This window comes from Malus sylvestris, chromosome 7, assembly GCF_916048215.2.
Source record: "Malus sylvestris chromosome 7, drMalSylv7.2, whole genome shotgun sequence".
Lineage (NCBI taxonomy): Eukaryota > Viridiplantae > Streptophyta > Magnoliopsida > Rosales > Rosaceae > Malus > Malus sylvestris.
Genome location: NC_062266.1, coordinates 33,040,755 through 33,062,622, shown reverse-complemented (window position 1 = coordinate 33,062,622; position 21,868 = coordinate 33,040,755). Strand labels below are relative to the sequence as shown.

At 39.7% G+C, this 21,868-nt stretch overlaps 1 protein-coding gene across 1 annotated transcript; it reads left to right on the top strand.

The window, feature by feature from the left end:
* The first annotated feature begins 1,854 nt into the window (after positions 1 to 1,854).
* On the top strand, positions 1,855 to 21,571 carry LOC126628529 (tripeptidyl-peptidase 2-like). Its single transcript, XM_050298250.1, has 34 exons — positions 1,855 to 2,335; positions 2,577 to 2,655; positions 2,742 to 2,815; positions 3,022 to 3,131; positions 3,247 to 3,327; positions 3,802 to 3,888; positions 3,968 to 4,110; positions 4,329 to 4,479; positions 4,562 to 4,684; positions 4,836 to 4,919; positions 5,033 to 5,220; positions 5,311 to 5,485; positions 5,593 to 5,714; positions 5,805 to 5,884; positions 6,258 to 6,316; positions 6,654 to 6,808; positions 7,372 to 7,550; positions 7,642 to 7,754; positions 7,825 to 7,995; positions 8,473 to 8,601; positions 8,708 to 8,808; positions 8,890 to 9,007; positions 9,156 to 9,235; positions 9,521 to 9,593; positions 9,747 to 9,832; positions 9,911 to 9,962; positions 10,039 to 10,173; positions 10,332 to 10,400; positions 10,865 to 10,957; positions 19,447 to 19,542; positions 19,873 to 19,971; positions 20,135 to 20,227; positions 20,695 to 20,862; positions 21,181 to 21,571. The coding sequence occupies exons 1-34, from the start codon at positions 1,960 to 1,962 to the stop codon at positions 21,337 to 21,339; spliced, it is 4,101 nt and encodes a 1,366-aa protein (XP_050154207.1). The 5' UTR covers positions 1,855 to 1,959; the 3' UTR covers positions 21,340 to 21,571.
* The last annotated feature ends 297 nt before the right edge of the window (positions 21,572 to 21,868 follow it).

The following is a 21,868-nucleotide window of genomic DNA, read 5'->3' as shown; positions in this document are numbered from 1 at the left end:
ATTCTTATTGGGTTTGAACAATATCTGACCCAAAATTCTTATTGCCAAGAAAACAGGCCTTTTAAAATTGAAGCCCAAAGAAAATGACCTTTAATAGAGTAACTGATTAGAATTATGATAGGTTCGATGTTCGATTCTCTCCAATCAGTCACGTATACAAATAGTTATTTGTGTATCCTACTCAAATTCAAGGAAACTCTCACTCTTACCCCTCATTATTTTCTAGGGTCAGATCATTGACCGTTCATTCAACTCTCTGTCCATTAACTGTGTTATACACTGAAACATAATAAATTTTTTGATTTGTTTACACATATAACTTTTCAAACTCAATAACTTGCCATTTGGTATAAATTACAAGTTCCTGATCCCAATTTTTTTTTTTTTAAAGACGAAAAGATAGCGATTTCATTATTATTATAAGAATTAACACCAATATTAATGAGGATATTCGAGATAACATTCAAGAGATCCTCGATCCAAATTTTGTTTAACAAAACATAAAAGACCAACTCGGCCAAACTCGACCAAACTCGACCAAACTAGCACCAATTTATAATCCAGCTGGATTAGACTCTCAAGCCAAAATACCTTTTGCATACGTGCACTGGAAAAACATATGACACCAGGACGCCTCCGCAACACCATAGTTACGACAAGATGTGTCAAGTCGTATTCCTTTGCGCTGAAGATTTGCCCTAACTGCCAACACTTTCTGACAGCATCGCCAAACAAATTAGCGCAACTTGGGTAATGTATTCCCATTTTCCAAATAAAAAAACAAAGTGGCGCAACTTCCGGTGAACATCAATATTCCAAGATAATGTACCACACTTTATTCGATTCGTTATTACCTTTCCTTCCTAACTCCCCATTGCGACTAAGATCTTGCGCTACTTTGTAACCAGACTTCATGTTTATAATCATAATCGTTCAAATGATAAATCATTATATAAAGATCGCATCTACAAAAAATTAATTAAAAATAAGGTCGTTTAGTCATCAAACTGTTTGAAAGAAAATGAACGGTATTTATAAAAACATTACGAACTGTCTATGTATATGTTACAATAAATTGACTAAACGACCTTAGTTTTAATTTATTTTTTACATAAATGATCTTTACAATATGATTCATAATATAAACTATTATGATCATAAACACAAAACTTTATGATTAAAATACTAAAAGTTTTAAGTAAGAACTCTTACTTTTCTTTAGAAAGCTGAGTATTGTTCTGGAATACATTCCTTTCTTCGTATAGAGCCAAAATTAATTTATCCGCAACCCAAACTTGCTTAAGCGGCACGCTTCTAATGACACGTGCTTCATCCACTTCAAAGCATCAATCAATAGCATCTTTTCTCTGAAAAGGATATCTTTTCTCATAAAAAGGATACTCGTCGAATTTTTTTTTTTTGGGAATCTATGATTGTAATGTTTATTGTATATTATACGATCAGTTTTCATTAATTAGTATTTATATTTAATTTTAAATAATTTAAAATAATTTTTAACTGTACGATATACGATGAACGATCACAATCACGAGATTTCCGACACCCTTCCTTTTCCTCTTTTCTCCACCATCCTTACTTCAAAATTATATAAGATTCCCCTTACGTCAAAACTACTTTTTTAATAGAAAATTAATTTCACCAGATTCCTGGAATATAGTTTATTTCGAGGGCCTTGTCGGTATTTCGCACATACAAAAATACGGAAGCTCCCGTCCCATCATTTGCAATCCATGCAAAGGCCAATCAAGTAATTTCACGTACACGATAACCTCGCCACCCGTTGCCCATCCAACAAAATCTTCCAATCCAAGAAAAGGTAGAGAAAACTTCCACCAGCCGTCTCCAAACCGCCGCATTCCTCTCCACATCACCACCGGCCAGCAGTGCGAAATTACCAAACCACCCTTCTTCATAGATTTTGAGAATTAGAATAAAACGATGCAAAACCCAGTGGTTCTGTTCAAATTGCCGCATTTGCCCTCGTGGCGACTTTCTTATCACTCGCCATTTTTCTCACTCTTCATTAGACACAAAAAGCTCAGCAAAGCGAGAAGACCGAGAGAGAGAGAGTGGAGTGGCAGTGGCAATAGCAGGACCAGAAGTTGCAGTGGTGGTGGGGTCTGGGCAATGCCTTGCTCTGCAATCGGCGGTACTGGCGGAGACGGTGGCGACGGTAATGGTGCTCTGACCAATTTCAAGCTGAACGAGTCCACATTCTTGGCCTCCCTCATGCCGAAGAAAGAAATTGGCGTGGATCGATTCATCGATGCGCATCCCAACTACGACGGCCGCGGCGCCCTCATCGCTATCTTCGGTAACTGAATCACTTCAATCGCTTAATTTCTGTTTGGGAGAAAAGAAAATGAAGAAAGAAAATTGTAGGAAGGAGAATCGCTCTAATTCTAAACGTATATGTTATGTTTGATTCCTCTAATATGAAAGAAACGCGTGATTATAGCTGTGATTAGGAGTGATTAAGAAAATTAGTTTATCGAGTATCGGATTGATTTTCTGAGCTGAGGAAATTAAGCTGTTGAACTGAAACTTTGAATCAGATTCTGGAGTGGATCCAGCTGCTTCTGGATTACAAGTTACATCTGATGGAAAGCCGAAAGTCCTAGATGTTCTTGATTGGTAACCGTAATTAAACTAATTTATTTGAGCATTGAATTGTATTACTAGAACCTTTGATTCAATCCGATAACTTCTGTTTTTATCAGCACCGGGAGTGGCGATGTTGATACTTCGAAGGTAGTCAAGGCCGATGACAACGGTTGTATTCCTGGAGCTTCAGGTTAGTTTTTTGATCTATTTGTGTGTATGCCTATGTATGTATGTACTTCTCTTTTTATTATCGTTTAGAATTCCTGCATCTTCCTTGAGATACTTTTGGTTGACCATTGGAATTTTTAGAGCCATCTTTGGCTTAAAGAAGATATCTAATTGTAAGTTAACCTCTGTTTTAACCGTGCTTGGGTTTTAATGCAAAGTTTTATACAGGAGCATCTCTGTTTGTCGACTCTTCATGGAAAAATCCTTCTGGTGAATGGCATGTGGGCTATAAGTTGGTATATGAGCTATTTACTGATACATTGACTTCTCGCTTGAAGGTAAGCGTTATGACCCATTGATTAGTTGATTAGAATTTTATTTGTAGTCTCTATCATCACTTCAGATAATAACGGACAAATTTTCCCTCTTTTGCTTTTATGTTTTCACTGACAGAAGGAAAGAAGGAAGAAATGGGATGAACAAAACCAAGAAGAAATTGCCAAGGCTGTTAAAAATCTTCAAGAATTTGATCAGGTTTTTGAATATGCTGCTTCTTAATTTCTTTACTGGAATCAAATATTACTTATGTACTCCATCCTATGTTGTTAATTTTATTGTAAGCATACCATAAACTCAACTGAAAGTGTTAATTAAATGAAAACTGTTATTTTTTCAATTGCAAATAAGCTCAATATTCACTTCCTCTTAGGCATTATTGTCTACCTAGATTGCACATTATGCACTTTTACCTTCTTGTTCAAATAAGTTCATTGTAATACTGTACCTGTATAGAAAGGGATGGATTCAACTGCTATCAGTCTATTATTTGAAATGTACATTTGTTAACGTTGGGAAGCGTCTCTGATATAATTCACCATAATCTCATCAATTCTGTGCAAAGCTTTCCAGCTGCTTCCCTCAAAATACAGGATCAGCAGAAGTAGTCTCCTGCAATATGCTTGGATTATGTTGCTCCTAAATATGTAAGTTACTATGTACCATTTTCAGAAACACAGTAGAGTGGATGACGTTCACTTGAAAAGAGCTCAGGAGGACCTGCAAAATAGAGTTGATTACCTACAAAATCAAGCTGATGTGAGTGAAAAATACATATTTATTTATAAAAAAAAACTTAATTCCTATGCAAGTCTTAATGGTATTTCTTGTCTTCTAGAGCTATGATGACAAAGGGCCTGTCATAGATGCCGTTGTATGGCATGATGGAGAAGTATGGAGGGTTGCCCTTGACACACAGACTCTTGAGGATAACCCAGTTTGTGGAAAACTTGCAAACTTTGTGCCCCTAACTAATTATAGGTATGGTTGGGTTGGTTTATTGGAAGTTTTGTTAGAAAGTTGAGACAAAGAAACTTATTGTAATAAAATATCCTAATTTTCTCGAGACCACATTATTCATCTGATTCCGAGTTGCAAACTTATTTGTCTTTGGTGTTTTAGTTTCCAGTACAGTGGCCATGATAATGGATCGATTCTATAGAATTTATAGTTAGTTACTGATATAAACTTTTTTACAGGATAGAACGAAAATATGGTGTTTTTAGCAAATTAGATGCCTGTACATTTGTTGCTAATGTATACGATGAAGGGAATATCCTTAGTATCGTAACAGATAGCTCTCCACATGGCACTCATGTTGCTGGTATTGCTACTGCTTTCCACCCGAAGGTATTATTATGCAGGCTTAAACATTTACTGCACTTTTTTTCAAGCTAGGGTAATATACTTATGATACATGTGGTGTTCTTAGGAACCCCTGTTGAATGGAGTTGCACCTGGAGCACAAATAATATCTTGTAAGATTGGAGACTCGCGTTTAGGTTCAATGGAGACTGGAACTGGCTTGACTCGAGCCTTGATTGCTGCTGTGGAGGTGCTTTTAAATTCTATTATTTTCTAATAACTCTGATAATCAACAATTTTAGTTTGCCCAAGTCTTGTTTAGGATTCAGCACTGTGATACTAGTACACTCCACTGCCTTGTATAGATGATTATAATGATGGCTTTTACAATGTTTGTGCAGCATAAATGTGATTTGATCAACATGAGTTATGGAGAACCTACACTGCTGCCAGACTATGGGCGTTTTGTTGACCTTGTTAATGAAGTATTATTTCTAAATTGGTGACTGTCTAAGATAACTGCTTACTTTTTTTCCCCTTCCTTTTATCTTTCATGCTCTCACACATGTTATATTCTACGCATTGGTGCTAAAACTAGGCTGTGAACAAGCACCATCTAATATTTGTGAGTAGTGCTGGCAATAGTGGGCCAGCATTGAGCACTGTTGGAGCACCTGGTGGTACCACATCAAGCGTTATAGGAGTTGGTGCATATGTCTCTCCTGCAATGGCTGCTGGTGCTCATTGTGTAGTTGAAGCTCCAGGCGAAGGGCTTGAGTACACTTGGTATATTAACTTTCTTCTTATGACTTTCAATTTTAAACACAAGTTCCCATTTTCGGCTTCCTTTAAGTTAGTCTTTTGGTTCCATGTCAGGTCTAGTCGTGGGCCAACCAGTGATGGAGCTCTTGGTGTCTGTATAAGTGCTCCTGGTGCGGCTGTTGCTCCTGTTCCTACATGGACTCTTCAGCAACGCATGCTTATGAATGGAACATCAATGTCATCTCCATCTGCTTGTGGGGGAATTGCACTGCTCGTTAGTGCATTGAAGGTACTTGTGTTTTGTTGCATTAGTAATCTTGTTGTCTGCTCTTTTCACATTGTTGGTACAAATATGTATTTTCTGGTGTAACTTCTTATATCTATTGTTTTCTGAAGGCTGAGGGTATTCCTGTGAGTCCATACAGTGTAAGGAAGGCTCTTGAAAATACATCTGTTCCTATAGGCAGTTTGCCTGAAGATAAACTATCAACTGGACAAGGGCTTATGCAAGTTGACAAGTTAGACTTTTGATCTAAGCCTGCACTCTCTTCTACTATTGATCTATGCACATATTTTGATATATATCTTGCTTGTTTACTGATTTTCAGGGCACATGAATATCTAAGGCAGTGCCGGGATGTACCATGTGTTTGGTATCAGATACAGATAACTCAGTCTGGTAAAACAAGTAAGTTCCATGCTCCCACTGACCTCACTCTTCATTGAAAAGCACAGACTTGTTTGGCTTCATTTACAAGAATTCTTATTATCTTGCATGATAGGATAATATTCTCCAAAATTCTCTTCTTCTATTTGAAAATTGTTAAACATGTCTCCTATAGAAAAGGCTAAATTTGTCAAACTTTTGTTAGATTTGTTGATGCCCTTCTGCATGTTAGTATTAAGTCCGAAATCATGGATCTTTATTTTTATAGTCAGGTTTCACTTTTAAATGCACCAGTTATTAGGTTTTAGTAATAGTTCCATGTTTGTGAGTCGTTCTTTTGATTTTAGGTTATGTTGATGCTCCAAACTTACTTTGTTGCGTGATTTGATGACAGCTCCTACATCACGAGGAATCTACTTACGGGAGGCTAGTACTTTCCAACAATCAACCGAGGTGAGATTATTTATTACACCTGAGAGGCAGCAAATATCTTTGTGTAGAATGTTATCAATCTGAGGTTATGAGTTAGTTCTTTCATGATGTAATTGTTGCATAATTAGTGTTACCAGCTACAGCTTGATATGTGTGATGCTATCTTGAACTCAAAGTCAAGTTTTGTGTGTATGTTTATGAACTTTCTTTTGATTTCAACTTGCGTCCCTCCTTTTGTAAGTTTACTTTCTTGTTATTTAAACTTGTAAGAACAACTTTGGAAACATTTCTTTCGTCTCTGTTTTCACTTTCATAGCGTCTACCAGTTCTATCATAGCTGATGTGGTGTTTCTAACAGTGGACGGTGCAAGTTGAACCGAAATTTCATGAAGGTGCTAGTAATTTGGAAGATTTGGTTCCTTTTGAAGAGTGTATTGAGCTCCATTCCAGTGACAAGGCAGTTTTGAGGGCTCCCGATTTTCTCCTTCTTACTCATAATGGGCGTAGTTTCAAGTTAGTTTGCACAACTTAAATGTGCCTTTTTTCATATTAATTTGTCCACATGTATGCTATAATTTACTTGTTACTGGTTTTTTGCTTTTTTCTTTTCTTTTAAGACTTCCCCTGGTTTTCTTCATGTGTGAAATTAACGAACTTGATCTTCTACCATGCTAATTCGCACATGTGGTCGCTATATCAGTAAAAGAATGCCTGAATTGGCTGTTGCATTGCTTGCGCATATTTGTGTGTTGTCATACTTTATATTTGGCTTGGAATATAGAACATAGTTTCCTGTGAGTGCATATGCTTGTGGAGCTACCTGCTCTCAAATGACGGCATAGCCAATTGCTTGTGGACTAGTTCCCAAAACAGAGTGAATGGGCAGGGTCTTGAGCTTTATTTTGATATAAGTTTCCATCATTGGAACACATATGCATCAAAATGTGCATGCACATGGAACAAAGCTGCTTGTACGATACTTTATAAATGTTTTTTTGTGCTGTCTTGAGATTCTGGACAAGTTGAGCGTCAGTTTATTCAGCATCACTTACAAGTTCCTTTTTGGTTCTTTTCAGCATAGTAGTGGATCCCACCAAGCTTAATGAAGGTCTGCACTATTTCGAACTCTATGGTGTTGATTGTAAAGCACCATGGCGCGGTCCTCTTTTCAGAATCCCTGTTACCATGACAAAGCCTATAGCTGTGATAAGTCGACCTCCACTGTTGTCATTCTCTAGGATGTCATTTTTGCCAGGTATGAGCAGTGTTACTTGTGTTTTTTAATGGGTGGTATGGATCATATTGTACTATTCTTTCATGGTGGAAAATCCTCTTCTTGATGTTAGGCCACATAGAAAGGAGATTTATAGAAGTACCTTTTGGTGCTACATGGGTTGAAGCAACTATGAAAACATCAGGATTTGATACAGCAAGAAGATTTTTTGTTGACTCTGTTCAGGTACAGCTTGCAGTAATTAAAACTTATATCAGATGGTCTAAATCTGCATTAACATGCTTGCAATGTCCAGCTATGTCCCCTGCAAAGGCCCCTTAAATGGGAGAGTGTTGTAACATTCTCTTCTCCTGCTGCCAAAAGCTTTTCATTTCCTGTTGTGGGTGGTCAAACAATGGAATTAGCTATTGCTCAATTTTGGTCGAGTGGCATAGGAAGCCATGAAACAACTATTGTGGATTTTGAGGTATGCTGTTAAGATCTAGACTTGGGATATCTAGTAAAATTGCAGTACTTTAATTGTTTACTAACCAAAATCTCTTGGCCTTTTACATTTACTGATGATGCCATGAATTTGCTTGTGGTTAACTTTCTAGATTTCCCTATTATTCTGATGTTGTACCTCATTTGATTTCTACGTAAAGTCTTATATTTTCAGACTTCCAGTTATGTTTTTTTATCAATATTATATGAGTTGAGAGAAACTGCATTTTCACCCAACCCATAGACTTTTGTTCTAGTTCTTCAACTGAATTTTCATCATTCTTTGAAAATCTCTTCTTTTATTACTCTCTCTTTAATATAAATATAAGACCTTAAATAACAACTTAATTTTAGTTTTTTCGTCAGTATGCGGTTTCTTAAGCAACAAAAAAGGCAGGAAATATCTTATAATGAACTTCATTAGAGAGCCTTACAGATGGGCTTTGTATAACTTTTTCAGATTGTGTTTCATGGAATTAACATTAATAAAGATGAAGTAGTACTTGATGGAAGTGAAGGGCCGATCAGAATTGAAGCTGAAGCTCTACTAGCTTCTGAGACACTTGCACCGGTTGCTATTCTAAACAAGGTGAAGTTGCTCCCCCATAATAGATGATGATAGTCGTACATGTTTATTAATTGCTTGGTACCCTTGTGTTCTAATACTTTCTTTTCCGCTTGAGATCAATTTGCAGATAAGAATTCCATACCGGCCGGTTGAGTCTAAACTTTGTTCTCTCTCAACAGATCGTGACAAACTACCCTCAGAAAAACGTATTATGGCACTTACTTTAACGTGAGTTATGGTCTGATGTTTACTGATTAGTAATCTGCATTTTGTGTTTTACAGTAATAAATACTCTTCTGGTTCATGCAGCTACAAGATCAAATTGGAAGACGGAGCTGAAGTCAAGCCTCAAGTTCCGTTGCTTAACAATCGTGTATATGACACCAAATTTGAGTCTCAATTTTATATGATCTCTGATGCAAACAAGGTAGCGTTGTTTTTTGTTATAGTTGAAAATGAAATTTTGAAATTGATTGTTACAACAGGGAAGTTAAGTTCATTGAAGTCCTTAGAGAAATCCTTAGAGTGTCCTCTTTTCATTAGAGTTTCTTACTTTCTTCCCTTTCTGATCATAGCGTATACATGCAATGGGAGACATCTATCCGAGTAAATCAAAACTGCCCAAGGGAGAGTACAATTTACGGCTATATCTAAGGTATAGTCCTCTTTTTGAGACAGCAAACCAGCATGCCTGTGCATGCTTTTATTGACCTGCAATTAGGACTTAATTTATTACCACAAGTTATCTTTCAGTTTCCCTTTTAAGTTCATTGAAGTTAATTTTTAAATGTGAAATTATCTTAATATGAATATACCTGGCACTGTTTGCGACCATATACATTAACACTGGAAAGCTGCATTAGGCATAAGTCAAATTTCCACTAGATTAACAAAAGTTGCTACTATTCACATCATCTAATACGAGCTGTTTCAACCTTAGACATGACAATGTGCAATACTTGGAAAAACTGAAGCAGCTGGTGTTGTTCATCGAGAGAAATTTGGAAGAGAAGGTAGAGTTATTCTATACAGTGATGTGCTTTTCTTAACATAACTCTCTTTTAAGTTTTAATCAAAATTGTGAAGACATCTGTAATATGTATAACCCTGGATAATGCGTCTATGTTTCATTACTTGTTAAATTTTCTGATTTCTTTTCAAACCAGGATGTAATCCGATTGAGCTTCTTCTCCCAACCTGATGGCCCTTTGATGGGAAACGGTAGTTTTAAGTCCTCGGTATTAGTTCCAGGGTATGCGGCTGAATAATTTGTTCTTGTGGTTTAATGATATCATTTTGCAATGTTATTTAACTTCTTGATCTTTGGTAGGAAAAAGGAAGCATTCTATTTAGGTCCACCATCCAAAGACAAGCTTCTAAAGGTATTTTTCTGTTCTTTGTTTATTTTTAATTTGATGTAAGCACTAAAGATTTTAATTCTAGTGATATGTTGTGCAGTTTTCTCCACAAGGATCTGTATTACTTGGAGCCATCTCGTATGGGAAGCTATCATATGTTGATAAGGGAGAGCAGAAAAATCCGCTAAAGAACCCCGTGTCTTATCAAATTTCTTATATAGTGCCACCAAATAAGGTTTTTATATATAATCCTTAGTTTCCTAAGACAACATCATATTTGTCCTCATGTGACTGAACATTTGACTTAAGCTTTGGTTTGATCTACCATTTTTATAAGTTATTTAGCCGACGAAAACATGTGGACATAATAAAAAGTTTTCATTACAATTACAGCTGGACGAGGAAAAAGGAAAAGGTTCTTCTACTTCCACCAAGCCTGTTTCTGAGCGGTTAGAAGAAGAGGTATGTAAGACATATTAGTTTCTTCATCTGTTCTGGTTGCATCAGATCTTTACGCGGGTTACTTTGGGTATTTGGGTAAAACTGGTTGGTAACTTCTGATTTTGAAATTGGAAAAGTTTGAAAGAATGCTACTCATTCCCACCTGTATCCAACCCTTGGGTGGAGATTTATAGCAAAATTCACTGACTTAACTAAGTAATAGATTTTTTATTTTATTTCAAGTGGCTCATACCATGCTGAGAAACCTAATATTTCTGTAGCACTTCTAGAACTGAGCATATGCATTCAGTTAACCTTATTTATGGCTTTTCAAAGTTGGTAACAGATTTGTCTAATGAGTCCTCATACTATTCTTTACATTGGCGCTTTATTATAAAAGCTCCTTGTCTTCCTGTCAGATTCTGAGGTTCACAAATCTTTATACCTGAGATACTGATCCTTATTGTTTGTACTTTGTGAATCAGGTACGAGATGCAAAGATTAAAGTTCTTGCAAGCCTGAAGCAAGGTACTGAGGAAGAATGCTTGGAGTGGAATAAATTATCATCTTCTCTCAAGGTTAGAGCTCATATTGTTATGGTATAGATGAAATGATTTAGGTCTAATACAACAACAACAACAACAAAGCCTTTTCCCACTAAGTGGGGTCGGCTATATGAATCCTAGAACGCCATTGCGCTCGGTTTTGTGTCATGTCCTCCGTTAGATCCAAGTACTCTAAGTCTTTTCTTAGGGTCTCTTCCAAAGTTTTCCTAGGTCTTCCTCTACCCCTTTGGCCCTGAACCTCTGTCCCGTAGTCACATCTTCGAACCGGAGCGTCAGTCGGCCTTCTTTGCACATGTCCAAATCATCGGAGCCGATTTTCTCTCATCTTTCCTACAATTTCGGCTACTCCTACTTTACCTCGGATATCCTCATTCCCAATCTTATCCTTTCTCGTGTGCCCACACATCCCACGAAGCATCCTCATCTCCGCTACACCCATTTTGTGTACGTGTTGATGCTTCACCGCCCAACATTCTGTGCCATACAACATCGCTGGCCTTATTGCCGTCCTTTAAAATTTTCCCTTGAGCTTCAGTGGCCTACGACGGTCACACAACACGCCGGATGCACTCTTACACTTCATCCATCCAGCTCGTATTCTATGGTTGAGATCTCCATCTAATTCTCCGTTCTCTTGCAAGATAGATCCTAGGTAGCGAAAACGGTCGCTTTTTGTGATCTTCGCTAGATTGCTCCGGCCATTAGTGTGGATAAGTATATAAATGGATAGAGATAGGAAAGCAAACACAAGATGTACGTGGTTCACCCAGATTGGCTACGTCCACGGAATAGAAGAGTTCTCATTAATTGTGAAGGGTTTACATAAGTACATAGGTTCAAGCTCTCCTTTAGTGAGTACAAGTGAATGATTTAGTACAAATGACATTAGGAAATATTGTGGGAGAATGATCTCGTAATCACGAAACTTCTAAGTATCGGAGTGTGGTGTCGTCTTGACTTGCCTTATCTGTCTCATAGGTAGATGTGGCATCTTCTCTGGAAGTACTATTCCTCCATCCAGGGGTGGTATCTTTAACTGGTGGAGATGCACAAGGTAATGTATCAATTTCACTTGAAGCTTACTTGTAGTCTCAAGCTTGGTCAAGCGCGATACAAACCATGTAGTAGGAGTCCCCCAAGTCGCCGAGCTAGGGGGTCTGCTGAAAGAGGTGACAGACAAGGTAAGCAATCAGAGCTCCGACTGATTGTTCACCTTCTCCCCATCTTGCAGCAGCATGAAGGATAAAGAGAAGAAAAATGAGAAGAGATGATATGAGATACTTTTGCTTTTGAAGAAGTAACTTTCCACAGGCTTATTCTTGAACTGAGCTGGAGGGTTTTCTGGTTTCCTCCAGAGTATAAGGCCGACTGAAGAATTTGAGGGTCAAAACAAGTCCATCAAATCTAGAGTACGTTCCACCCTGCTGATATGGGATACTTTTGCTTTTGACAGAGTAATGGGTGTATCGGCACGTGTGCTGTTACGCTTGTCTCCACATGCTTCCTTGTATCCTTCGCACTTTCCCTATCTGTTCCTCAAGCAGATGCGGAATCTTCCCTGGAAACATAAGATGTTGAAGATGAGTACTCGAGAGCAATGCCAGGTGAGTAATCAGGTAAGGGGTTCCAGGCAGTCAGTTCCTGGCTGGAAGCTTGATCCAAGTGCTGACTGATTGCTCTCTTTCTCCTTGTCTTGCAGGTAAAAACAAGGCCAAAGGAAAAGACAGGGAAAAAGCATGATATGGGATACTCTTGCTTTTAACCCTGATGATATGAGATATTTTTGCTCTAGTATAGCTTGTTTGCAGAGGTATTATCGGGGGGAAAGAAAGCTGAATATTTCGAAAGGCTTTGTTGGGAATGCCCTCTCAGATATGATGAAGGGTTGAGCATTTTTGCAGGTCTGCCTGTCCGTTGGGGATGGAGGTCGACATATATAGGAGTCTCCCTAACAACAAGTAGTAATGCTATTCCTTTACCCTGCTTGGTCATAGCACGGTAGTGGGAGCTGCCAGTTTCACATGTTTTAACTCTGTCAGAGCACTTTGAAAAAGTGGTCTGTGGTATCTGGCTCTCGAGATTCGGAGAACGATGCCTCTTCGATTTTTGAGAAAGCAATCATGCTGGGGGTCTGGCTCTCGAGATTCGTAGAGCAGTGTCTCTTCGATTTTTGAGGAAGTAATCATGTTGGGAGTCTGGCTCTCGAGATTCGGAGGGCGGTGCCTCTTCGATTTTGGAGCAAGCAATCCTGTTGGGAGTGTTGTCTCGAATGTGAGTAAAGGTTGGGCATGTTTGCTAGTCTACCTTGCCACGAAGCACAAAGGTTGACACACAGAGACTTTCCAATTATCCAGCAATGGTACTGTTCCTTTACCCTCTCTTCGCTTTTGAGAAAGTAGTCATGTTGGGAGTCTGGCTCTCGAGATTCGGAGGACGGTGCCTCTTCGATTTTGGAGCAAGCAATCTTGTTGGGAGTGTTTTCTCGAAAGTGAGTAAAGGTTGGGCATGTTTGCTAGTCTACCTTGCCACGAAGAACAGAGGTTGACACACAAGGACTTTCCAATTATCCAGCAGTGATACTGTTCCTTTACCCTTGTGGGTAATAATATGGTAGCTAGACCTTCAAAATTTATGTGTCTAAACTTTGTTAGTGCTGTTTCTTTGCTATTCTTTTACCTTTCTTGGTCAGAGCGATGTAGTGGGAGCTGCAAGCTTCACGTGCTCAACTTTGGCAGAGAACTTTGGCAAAGTTATCTGTGGTACCCATGAGCTATTGTTGCGTGTGGGAAGTGGGTGATTGAACAGTAAGATTCATGTGCTTTCTACTTCACCAGAAGTCTTCGACAGAATGCCCATAATTTCTGCAAAGCTGAGTGTGCGTGTGACAGGTGCTGACAAGGCTAGAAAAGTAGGTGCCTCTTCGATTTCTGAGATCGGCCCTCGTGGTCTCTGAGCAGCCCAGCTTTTGAGAAAGCGAGCGCCTCTTCGATTGATTCGGAGAACGATGCCTCATCGATTTTTGAGAAAGCAATCATGCTGGGGGTCTGGCTCTCGAAGATTCGGGGAGCAGTGTCTCTTCGATTTTTGAGAAAGTAATCACGTTGGGAGTCTGGCTCTCGAGATTCGGAGGGCGGTGCCTCTTCGATTTTGGAGCAAGCAATCTTGTTGGGAGTGTTTTCTCGAATGTGAGTAAAGGTTGGGCATGTTTGCTAGTCTACCTTGCCACGAAGCACAGAGGTTGACACACAGGGACTTTCCAATTATCCAGCAATGGTACTGTTCCTTTACCCTCTCTTCGATTTTTAAGAAAGTAGTCATGTTGGGAGTCTGGCTCTCGAGATTCGGAGGACGGTGCCTCTTCGATTTTGGAGCAAGCAATCTTATTGGGAGTGTTTTCTCGAATGTGAGTAAAGGTTGGGCATGTTTGCTAGTCTACCTTGCCACGAAGCACAGAGGTTGACACACAGGGACTTTCCAATTATCCAGCAGTGGTACTGTTCCTTTACCCTTGTGGGTAATAATATGGTAGCTAGACCTTCAAAATTTATGGGTCTAAACTTTGTTAGTGCTGTTTCTTTGCTATTCTTTTACCCTTCTTGGTCAGAGCGATGTAGTGGGAGCTGCAAGCTTCACGTGCTCAACTTTGGCAGAGAACTTTGGCAAAGTTATCTGTGGTACCCATGAGCTATTGTTGCGTGTGGGAAGTGGGTGATTGAACAGTAAGATTCATGTGTTTTCTACTTCCCCAGAAGTCTTCGACAGAATGCCCATAATTTCTGCAAAGCTGAGTGTGCGTGTGACGGGTGCTGACAAGGCTGGAAAAGTAGGTGCCTCTTCGATTTCTGAGATCGGCCCTCGTGGTCTCTGGGGAGCCCAGCTTTTGAGAAAGCGAGCGCCTCTTCGATTTCTGAGATCGGCCTTCGTGGTCTTTGAGCAGCCCAACTTTTGAGAAAGCAAACGCCTCTTCGATTTCTGAGATCAACCCTCGTGATCTCTAAGCAGCCCAGCTTTTGAGAAAGCAAACGCCTCTTCGATTTCTGAGCAGGCGCCTCTTCGATTTCCGAAGCTCCGTCGAGTGCAGATTTTTATAGAGGCTGACATTAAGTTCCAAAGCACACTTGAATCTCCACCAGTAGAAGCTTCATTCTTGCACTTCTAAGATCTTGATTTGTCCGACCTCTTCTCTCTTCAACACCTTTGAAAATGTCTGGCCCCTCCGACCGTCGTTTTGACTTGAACCTTGTTGAAGAGGCAGCCCCGCCTTCTCCAGACAACATATGGCGCCCATCCTTCGTCTCCCCTACTGGTCCTCTTACCGTTGGGGATTCCGTGATGAAGAATGATATGACCGCTGCGGTGGTGGCCAGGAACCTTCTCACTCCCAAAGATAACAGACTACTTTCCAAACGATCTGATGAGTTAGCTGTTAAGGATTCGCTGGCTCTCAGTGTTCAGTGTGCAGGTTCTGTGTCTAATATGGCCCAACGCCTATTTGCTCGAACCCGCCAAGTTGAATCCTTGGCGGCTGAAGTGATGAGTCTCAAACAGGAGATTAGAGGGCTCAAGCATGAGAATAAACAGTTGCACCGGCTCGCACATGACTATGCTACAAACATGAAGAGGAAGCTTGACCAGATGAAGGAAACTGATGGTCAGGTTTTACTTGATCATCAGAGATTTGTGGGTTTGTTCCAAAGGCATTTATTGCCTTCGTCTTCTGGGGCTGTACCGCGTAATGAAGCTCCGAATGATCAACCTCTGATGCCTCCTCCTTCTAGGGTTCTGTCCAGTACTGAGGCTCCAAATGATCCCCCTCCGGTGCCTTCTCTTTCTGGGGCTCTACCGACTGCTGAGACTTCTCCTAAGCAACCTTTGTGAAGGCTCCGTCTTGTGTGTTTATTTTGACTCATGTATATGTACATATTTGTAGCTGATCGGGGATATCAATAAATAAGCTTTCCTTCATTTCAACGTATTGTGTTAAATACACCAAAGCCTTCTTCGCTAAGTTCTTTGAATTTTCTTTTGTTGAAGCTTGTATGTTGAAGCTTTTTGAGTGGAGCATGTAGGTTGGGGTAGTGTTCCCTTAATTTCCCGAGTGAGGAAAACTTCTCGATTGGAGACTTGGAAAATCCAAGTCACTGAGTGGGATCGGCTATATGAATCTTAGAACGCCATTGTGCTCGATCCTGTGTCATGTCCTCCGTTAGATCCAAGTACACTAAGTCTTTTTTTAGAGTCTCTTCCAAAGTTTTCCTAGGTCTTCCTCTACCCCTTCGGCCCTGAACCTCTGTCCCATAGTCGCATCTTCTAATCGGAGCGTCAGTAGGCCTTCTTTGCACATGTCCAAACCACCGTAACCGATTTTCTCTCATCTTTCCTTCAATTTCGGCTACTCCTACTTTACCCCGGATATCCTCATTCCTAATCTTATCCTTTCTCGTGTGCCCACACATCCAACGAAGCATCCTCATCTCCGCTACACCCATTTTGTGTACGTGTTGATGTTTCACCGCCCAACATTCTGTGCCATACAGCATTGCCGGCCTTATTGCCGTCCTATAAAATTTTCCCTTGAGCTTCAATGGCATACTGCGGTCACACAACACACCGGATGCACTCTTCCACTTCATCCATCCAGCTTGTATTCTATGGTTGAGATCTCCATCTAATTCTCCGTTCTTTTGCAAGATAGATCCTAGGTAACGAAAACGGTCGCTTTTTGGTATTTCTTGATCTCCGATCCTCACCCCTAACTCGTTTTGGCCTTCATTTGCACTGAACTTGCACTCCATATATTCTGTCTTTGATCGGCTTAGGCGAAGACCTTTAGATTCCAACACTTCTCTCCAAAGGTTAAGCTTTGCATTTACCCCTTCCTGAGTTTCATCTATCAACACTATATCGTCTGCGAAAAGCATACACCAAGGAATATCATCTTGAATATGTCCTGTTAACTCATCCATTACCAACGCAAAAAGGTAAGGACTTAAGGATGAGCCTTGATGTAATCCTACAGTTATGGGGAAGCTTTCGGTTTGTCCTTCATGAGTTCTTTTGTACGTCGCCCTTGTTCTTGTAGATAGGCACCAAAGTGCTCGTTCGCCACTCATTTGGCATCTTCTTCGTTTTCAAAATCCTATTGAAAAGGTCAGTGAGCCATGTTATACCTGTCTCTCCCAAAAGTTTCCACACTTCGATTGGTATATTGTCTGGGCCTATTGCTTTTTTATGCTTCATCTTCTTCAAAGCTACAACCACTTCTTCCTTCCGGATTCGACGATAAAAAGAGTAGTTTCTACACTCTTCTGAGTTACTCAACTCCCCTAAAGAATCACTCATTTCATGTCCTTCATTGAAAAGATTATGAAAATAACCTCTCCATCTGTCTTTAACCGCGTTCTCTGTAGCAAGAACCTTTCCATCCTCATCCTTGATGCACCTCACTTGGTTTAGGTCCCTTGTCTTCTTTTCCCTTGCTCTAGATAGTTTATAGATATCCAACTCTCCTTCTTTGGTATCTAGTCGTTTATACATATCGTCGTAAGCCGCTAACTTAGCTTCTCTGACAGCTTTTTTCGCCTCTTGCTTCGCTTTTCTATACTTTTCACCATTTTCATCGGTCCTCTCCTTGTATAAGGCTTTACAACATTCCTTCTTAGCCTTCACCTTTGTTTGTACCTCCTCATTCCACCACCAAGATTCCTTTTGGTGTGGGGCAAAGCCCTTGGACTCTCCTAATACCTCTTTTGCTACTTTTCGGATACAACTAGCCATGGAATCCCACATTTGGCTAGCTTCCCCCTCTCTATCCCACACACATTGGGTGATTACCTTCTCTTTGAAAATGACTTGTTTTTCTTCTTTTAGATTCCACCATCTAGTCCTTGGGCACTTCCAAGTCTTGTTCTTTTGTCTTACTCTTTTGATATGTACATCCATCACCAACAAGCGATGTTGATTAGCCACGCTCTCTCCTGGTATAACTTTGCAATCCTTACAAGTTATACGATCCCCTTTCCTCATTAGAAGAAAATCTATTTGTGTTTTTGACGACCCACTCTTGTAGGTGATCACATGTTCTTCTCTCTTCTTAAAGAAGGTGTTGGCTAAGAAGAGATCATATGCCATTGCAAAATCCAAGATAGCTTCCCCATCCTCGTTTCTCTCCCCAAAACCATGGCCACCATGAAAACCTCCATAGTTGCCTGTCTCCCTGCCCACGTGTCCATTTAAATCTCCTCCTATAAATAACTTCTCCGTCTGAGCAATTCCTTGCACCAAGTCTCCAAGATCTTCCCAAAATTTCTCCTTCGAACTCGTATCCAACCCTACTTGAGGTGCGTACGCACTAATCACATTGATAAGTTCTTGTCCTATTACAATCTTGATTGCCATGATTCTATCTCCTACCCTCTTGACATCTACAACATCTTGTACCAAGGTCTTGTCCACGATGATGCCAACACCGTTTCTCATTCTATTTGTGCCCGAATACCAAAGTTTAAACCCTGAGTTTTCTAGATCCTTTGCCTTACTACCAACCCACTTAGTTTCTTGTAGGCACATAATATTTATCCTTCTCCTCACCATAACTTCCACTACTTCCATAGATTTTCCCGTTAAGGTTCCTATATTCCACGTTCCTAAACGCATTTTGCTCTCTTGAACTCTACCCTTCTGTCCTAGCTTCTTCACCCTCCCCCGTCTAATAGGATCAAAGTACTTCTTTTGTGTGTCCCGGGTAAAGTTGATAGGAGCATATGCTCCCAAACAACTTTGAGTGGAGTCGTTCGAAAAGAAGTTTCTATGGCCCCCTTGCTCATTTAACACTGCATCCGGGTGCCGATGGAGATGCAGCGACCCTTGCTCACTTATCACTGTGCTCAGGCCACACAGCGCGCCACGTACGGGTGACGCCCTAGCTTTAGCGCGATTTTGTTCTGGATTCATTTTCATAAGGATTCGACGTGATCATGGAGTGCCGGCTGTCGACTACCTGACGCCCTCCCCCTCCTCCTTTATCCGGGCTTGGGACCGGCCATGTAAGACATAGGCGGAGTTGATTTAGGTCTAATATGATCATGAATTAACTATCTTAGGTCATTTGATGACATGTAAAGGAAGTTTTATTTGATCTCAGTTTCCGGCATTGTCGATATGGTAGGGTTCTTACATTGAGTTTGTCTCATTCAACGTGGTTAGTGGGGCTCTGACTTCTGAGTGACATGTCATTAACTTTGCATTTGTTACACATGGACACGACACTCACATTTGAGCTTAATTTAAATCTGTTCCAGAACTATAAATTTTGACCTGTTAATTTGTACTTCCAGTCAGTGCATATATAGATATGTATGTAACAATTATATTTGGTTTCAAATTGAGCATCTGCTTATTAAGTCTGTTGAGACAAGCTATTGAGATTATTATATTATGCTTGAGGTTTTTATAGCATCTATGGCTCACATGTTGCGTGTACCTAATGTTTCTCTTTTCAGTCTGAATATCCTAAATACACCCCATTGCTTGCCAAGATATTGGAAGCTGTACTTTCTCGGAACAATGACAAGGACAAAATCTCCTATGAAAAAGAGGTAGCGTAGTACAACCATATGGCCAAGAATGATGTAGTTTTGTAAATTTTTATTCACTTGCAAGTGAAGAAATATAATTCATGTTCCACTTCTAGAAGTTGTGGGGTTTGTTGCCACGTGATTACCTCGCCACATGTTTTGGGTTTAGGGTAATTGTTCATGAACAATGGATCTCCATGCAGAATAACCCATCTTCATCATTTTTCAATACATGATGAACTGATTCGTAGTTTGTATAGATAGTAGGTGTATACAACCTTTCTAAGCTCAAGGTACGGGGTTTGTTTATGCAGTGATTTAATAACATTTATTACGTGCTTTGCTTTGCAGGTTATTGATGCAGCAAATGAGGTGGTTGACAGTGTTGACATAGATGAGCTGGCAAAATGTTTTGCACTAAAAAGTGATCCCGATGATGAAGAGGCAGAGGTGTGTTATTTGTTAAAGCATACTTGTTTTTATTCCGTCTTTCTTGAAACCATTGTGAAGAGCTGCCAAAATTATTTCAGAGAATCAACAAATCTTACCAGCTTTTTTTCGTAAGTTTATCTATAGGTAGGTTAATAATAAATATTACTGATTCTTGTCATAGAAAATTAAAAAGAAGATGGAGACAACCCGTGATCAATTAGCAGAGGCATTGTACCAGAAAGGACTGGCACTAGCAGAGACTGAATCTTTGCAGGTTGGAATAGTTAATTTCTTTCGAAGTACTTTCATAGTCATCTAAGGTTAATCTTCTGGTTTTTAAAGTTTGGTATAAAGTATGTGAAAGTTACACGGCCAGATTTTATTTGAGTTGGTCAACCTCAGATGGTTGTATGTTTGGTTATGTAAAGCTTGCTTCTTTCTAGGATGTTGAGCTTAAAAACTTGTTAGGAACTTTTTATTTTCTTCCATTTCTCATAGAAAAGCTTCTATGATTGCCATGCGGATATGAATATACGTATTTTCAAATCTGAGATCATTTCCCCATACCTATGAATGCTGAGTGAGAACTCACTATACTGTTCTTTTTCCTTATACAGTCAATTTGTTTCTTATGCCCATTTTTTCGATAGTGGTGACATTCTTATGCATTTTATCTCCTAATTTTCATTTATGTGTCTTTAACAATTAAATGGAGCCCAAGCTTACCGATTATTGTTGCAGGGTGATAAGCCTGCAGAGGCTGAAGGTGCAGAAGGGGGAGCAGGCTCAGATTTGTTTGAAAAGAACTTTAAAGAACTTCAAAAATGGGTTGAAGTCAAGTCCTCCAAATACGGAACTCTCTCAGTACTACGTGAGAAACGTGCTGGAAGGCATGGAACTGCACTGAAGGTATTTTTCTCTTTCCCCGCTTAACCTTTGGAAAAGCACACTGCATCTCACCTAATTCCATGTATAATCTCATAGGATCAGTATCATTTGCACTTTCTGGTACGCTTTTTGATTGAAGTGCTTGAGTAGTTCTAATTGTATGTAAGCGCAATAAACACGTTAATGTAATAAGTTCCAAGCCAGCAAAACCGGAAAAGAATTAAGCAACGCGGTAGAAACATACAATCTGGTCCTCTAGTCATTTGTTGTTGCAAGGTTTGTATTTGCTTGGAAATATTGTCAAAACTCTGTCTAAACTGATCATATTTATGAGTGCAGGTTCTGAATGATGTAATTCAAGACGATGGAGAGCCTCCCAAGAAGAAGTTCTACGATCTGAAGATTTCCTTGCTCGATGAGATCGGTTGGCAACATTTGGCGACACATGAGAGGCAATGGATGCATGTTCGCTTTCCACCCAGTTTACCTCTTTTTTAGAGGTACTCCATTTCAATTCTCAGAGATCAAACAATTGCGAAATAATAATATCACAATAAAATGTGCTAGACCCTGTTATTGAGTTAGCGAGCTTTTCGAGTGCTTCAAGGATGGTTTGTATGACATTTAAATGATCGTTTCTCACGCACTCTTCGATATGTAATGTTTATGATTATACTCGTCTTCTTTTGCTCGTTGAACTGAAATGTTATTAGTTTTGTTTGCAGAGCAAGTACAAGTGTCAGTAACATAACAAAAATGCGTTCCTCGTCATTAATGTGTTTGCTTGCGGTAACTGTGGCCTCTCGGGCAAATCAATGACTTCATTTTTTAGTTCAATATAACTCGAGTGTCGTACAATACATAAGAGAGGGAAAAATGTTTTTCATTTGATTTAGGTTTCTAACATCGAGCAAAAATTGGACTTTTTAGACCTGACAACATAGGTGTGTTGGCTCAACTAATTTTTAATCAAAACTAGCATTTGCCTACATGTAAGTGTGCCGATGAGAATGTTGGACTCTTAATG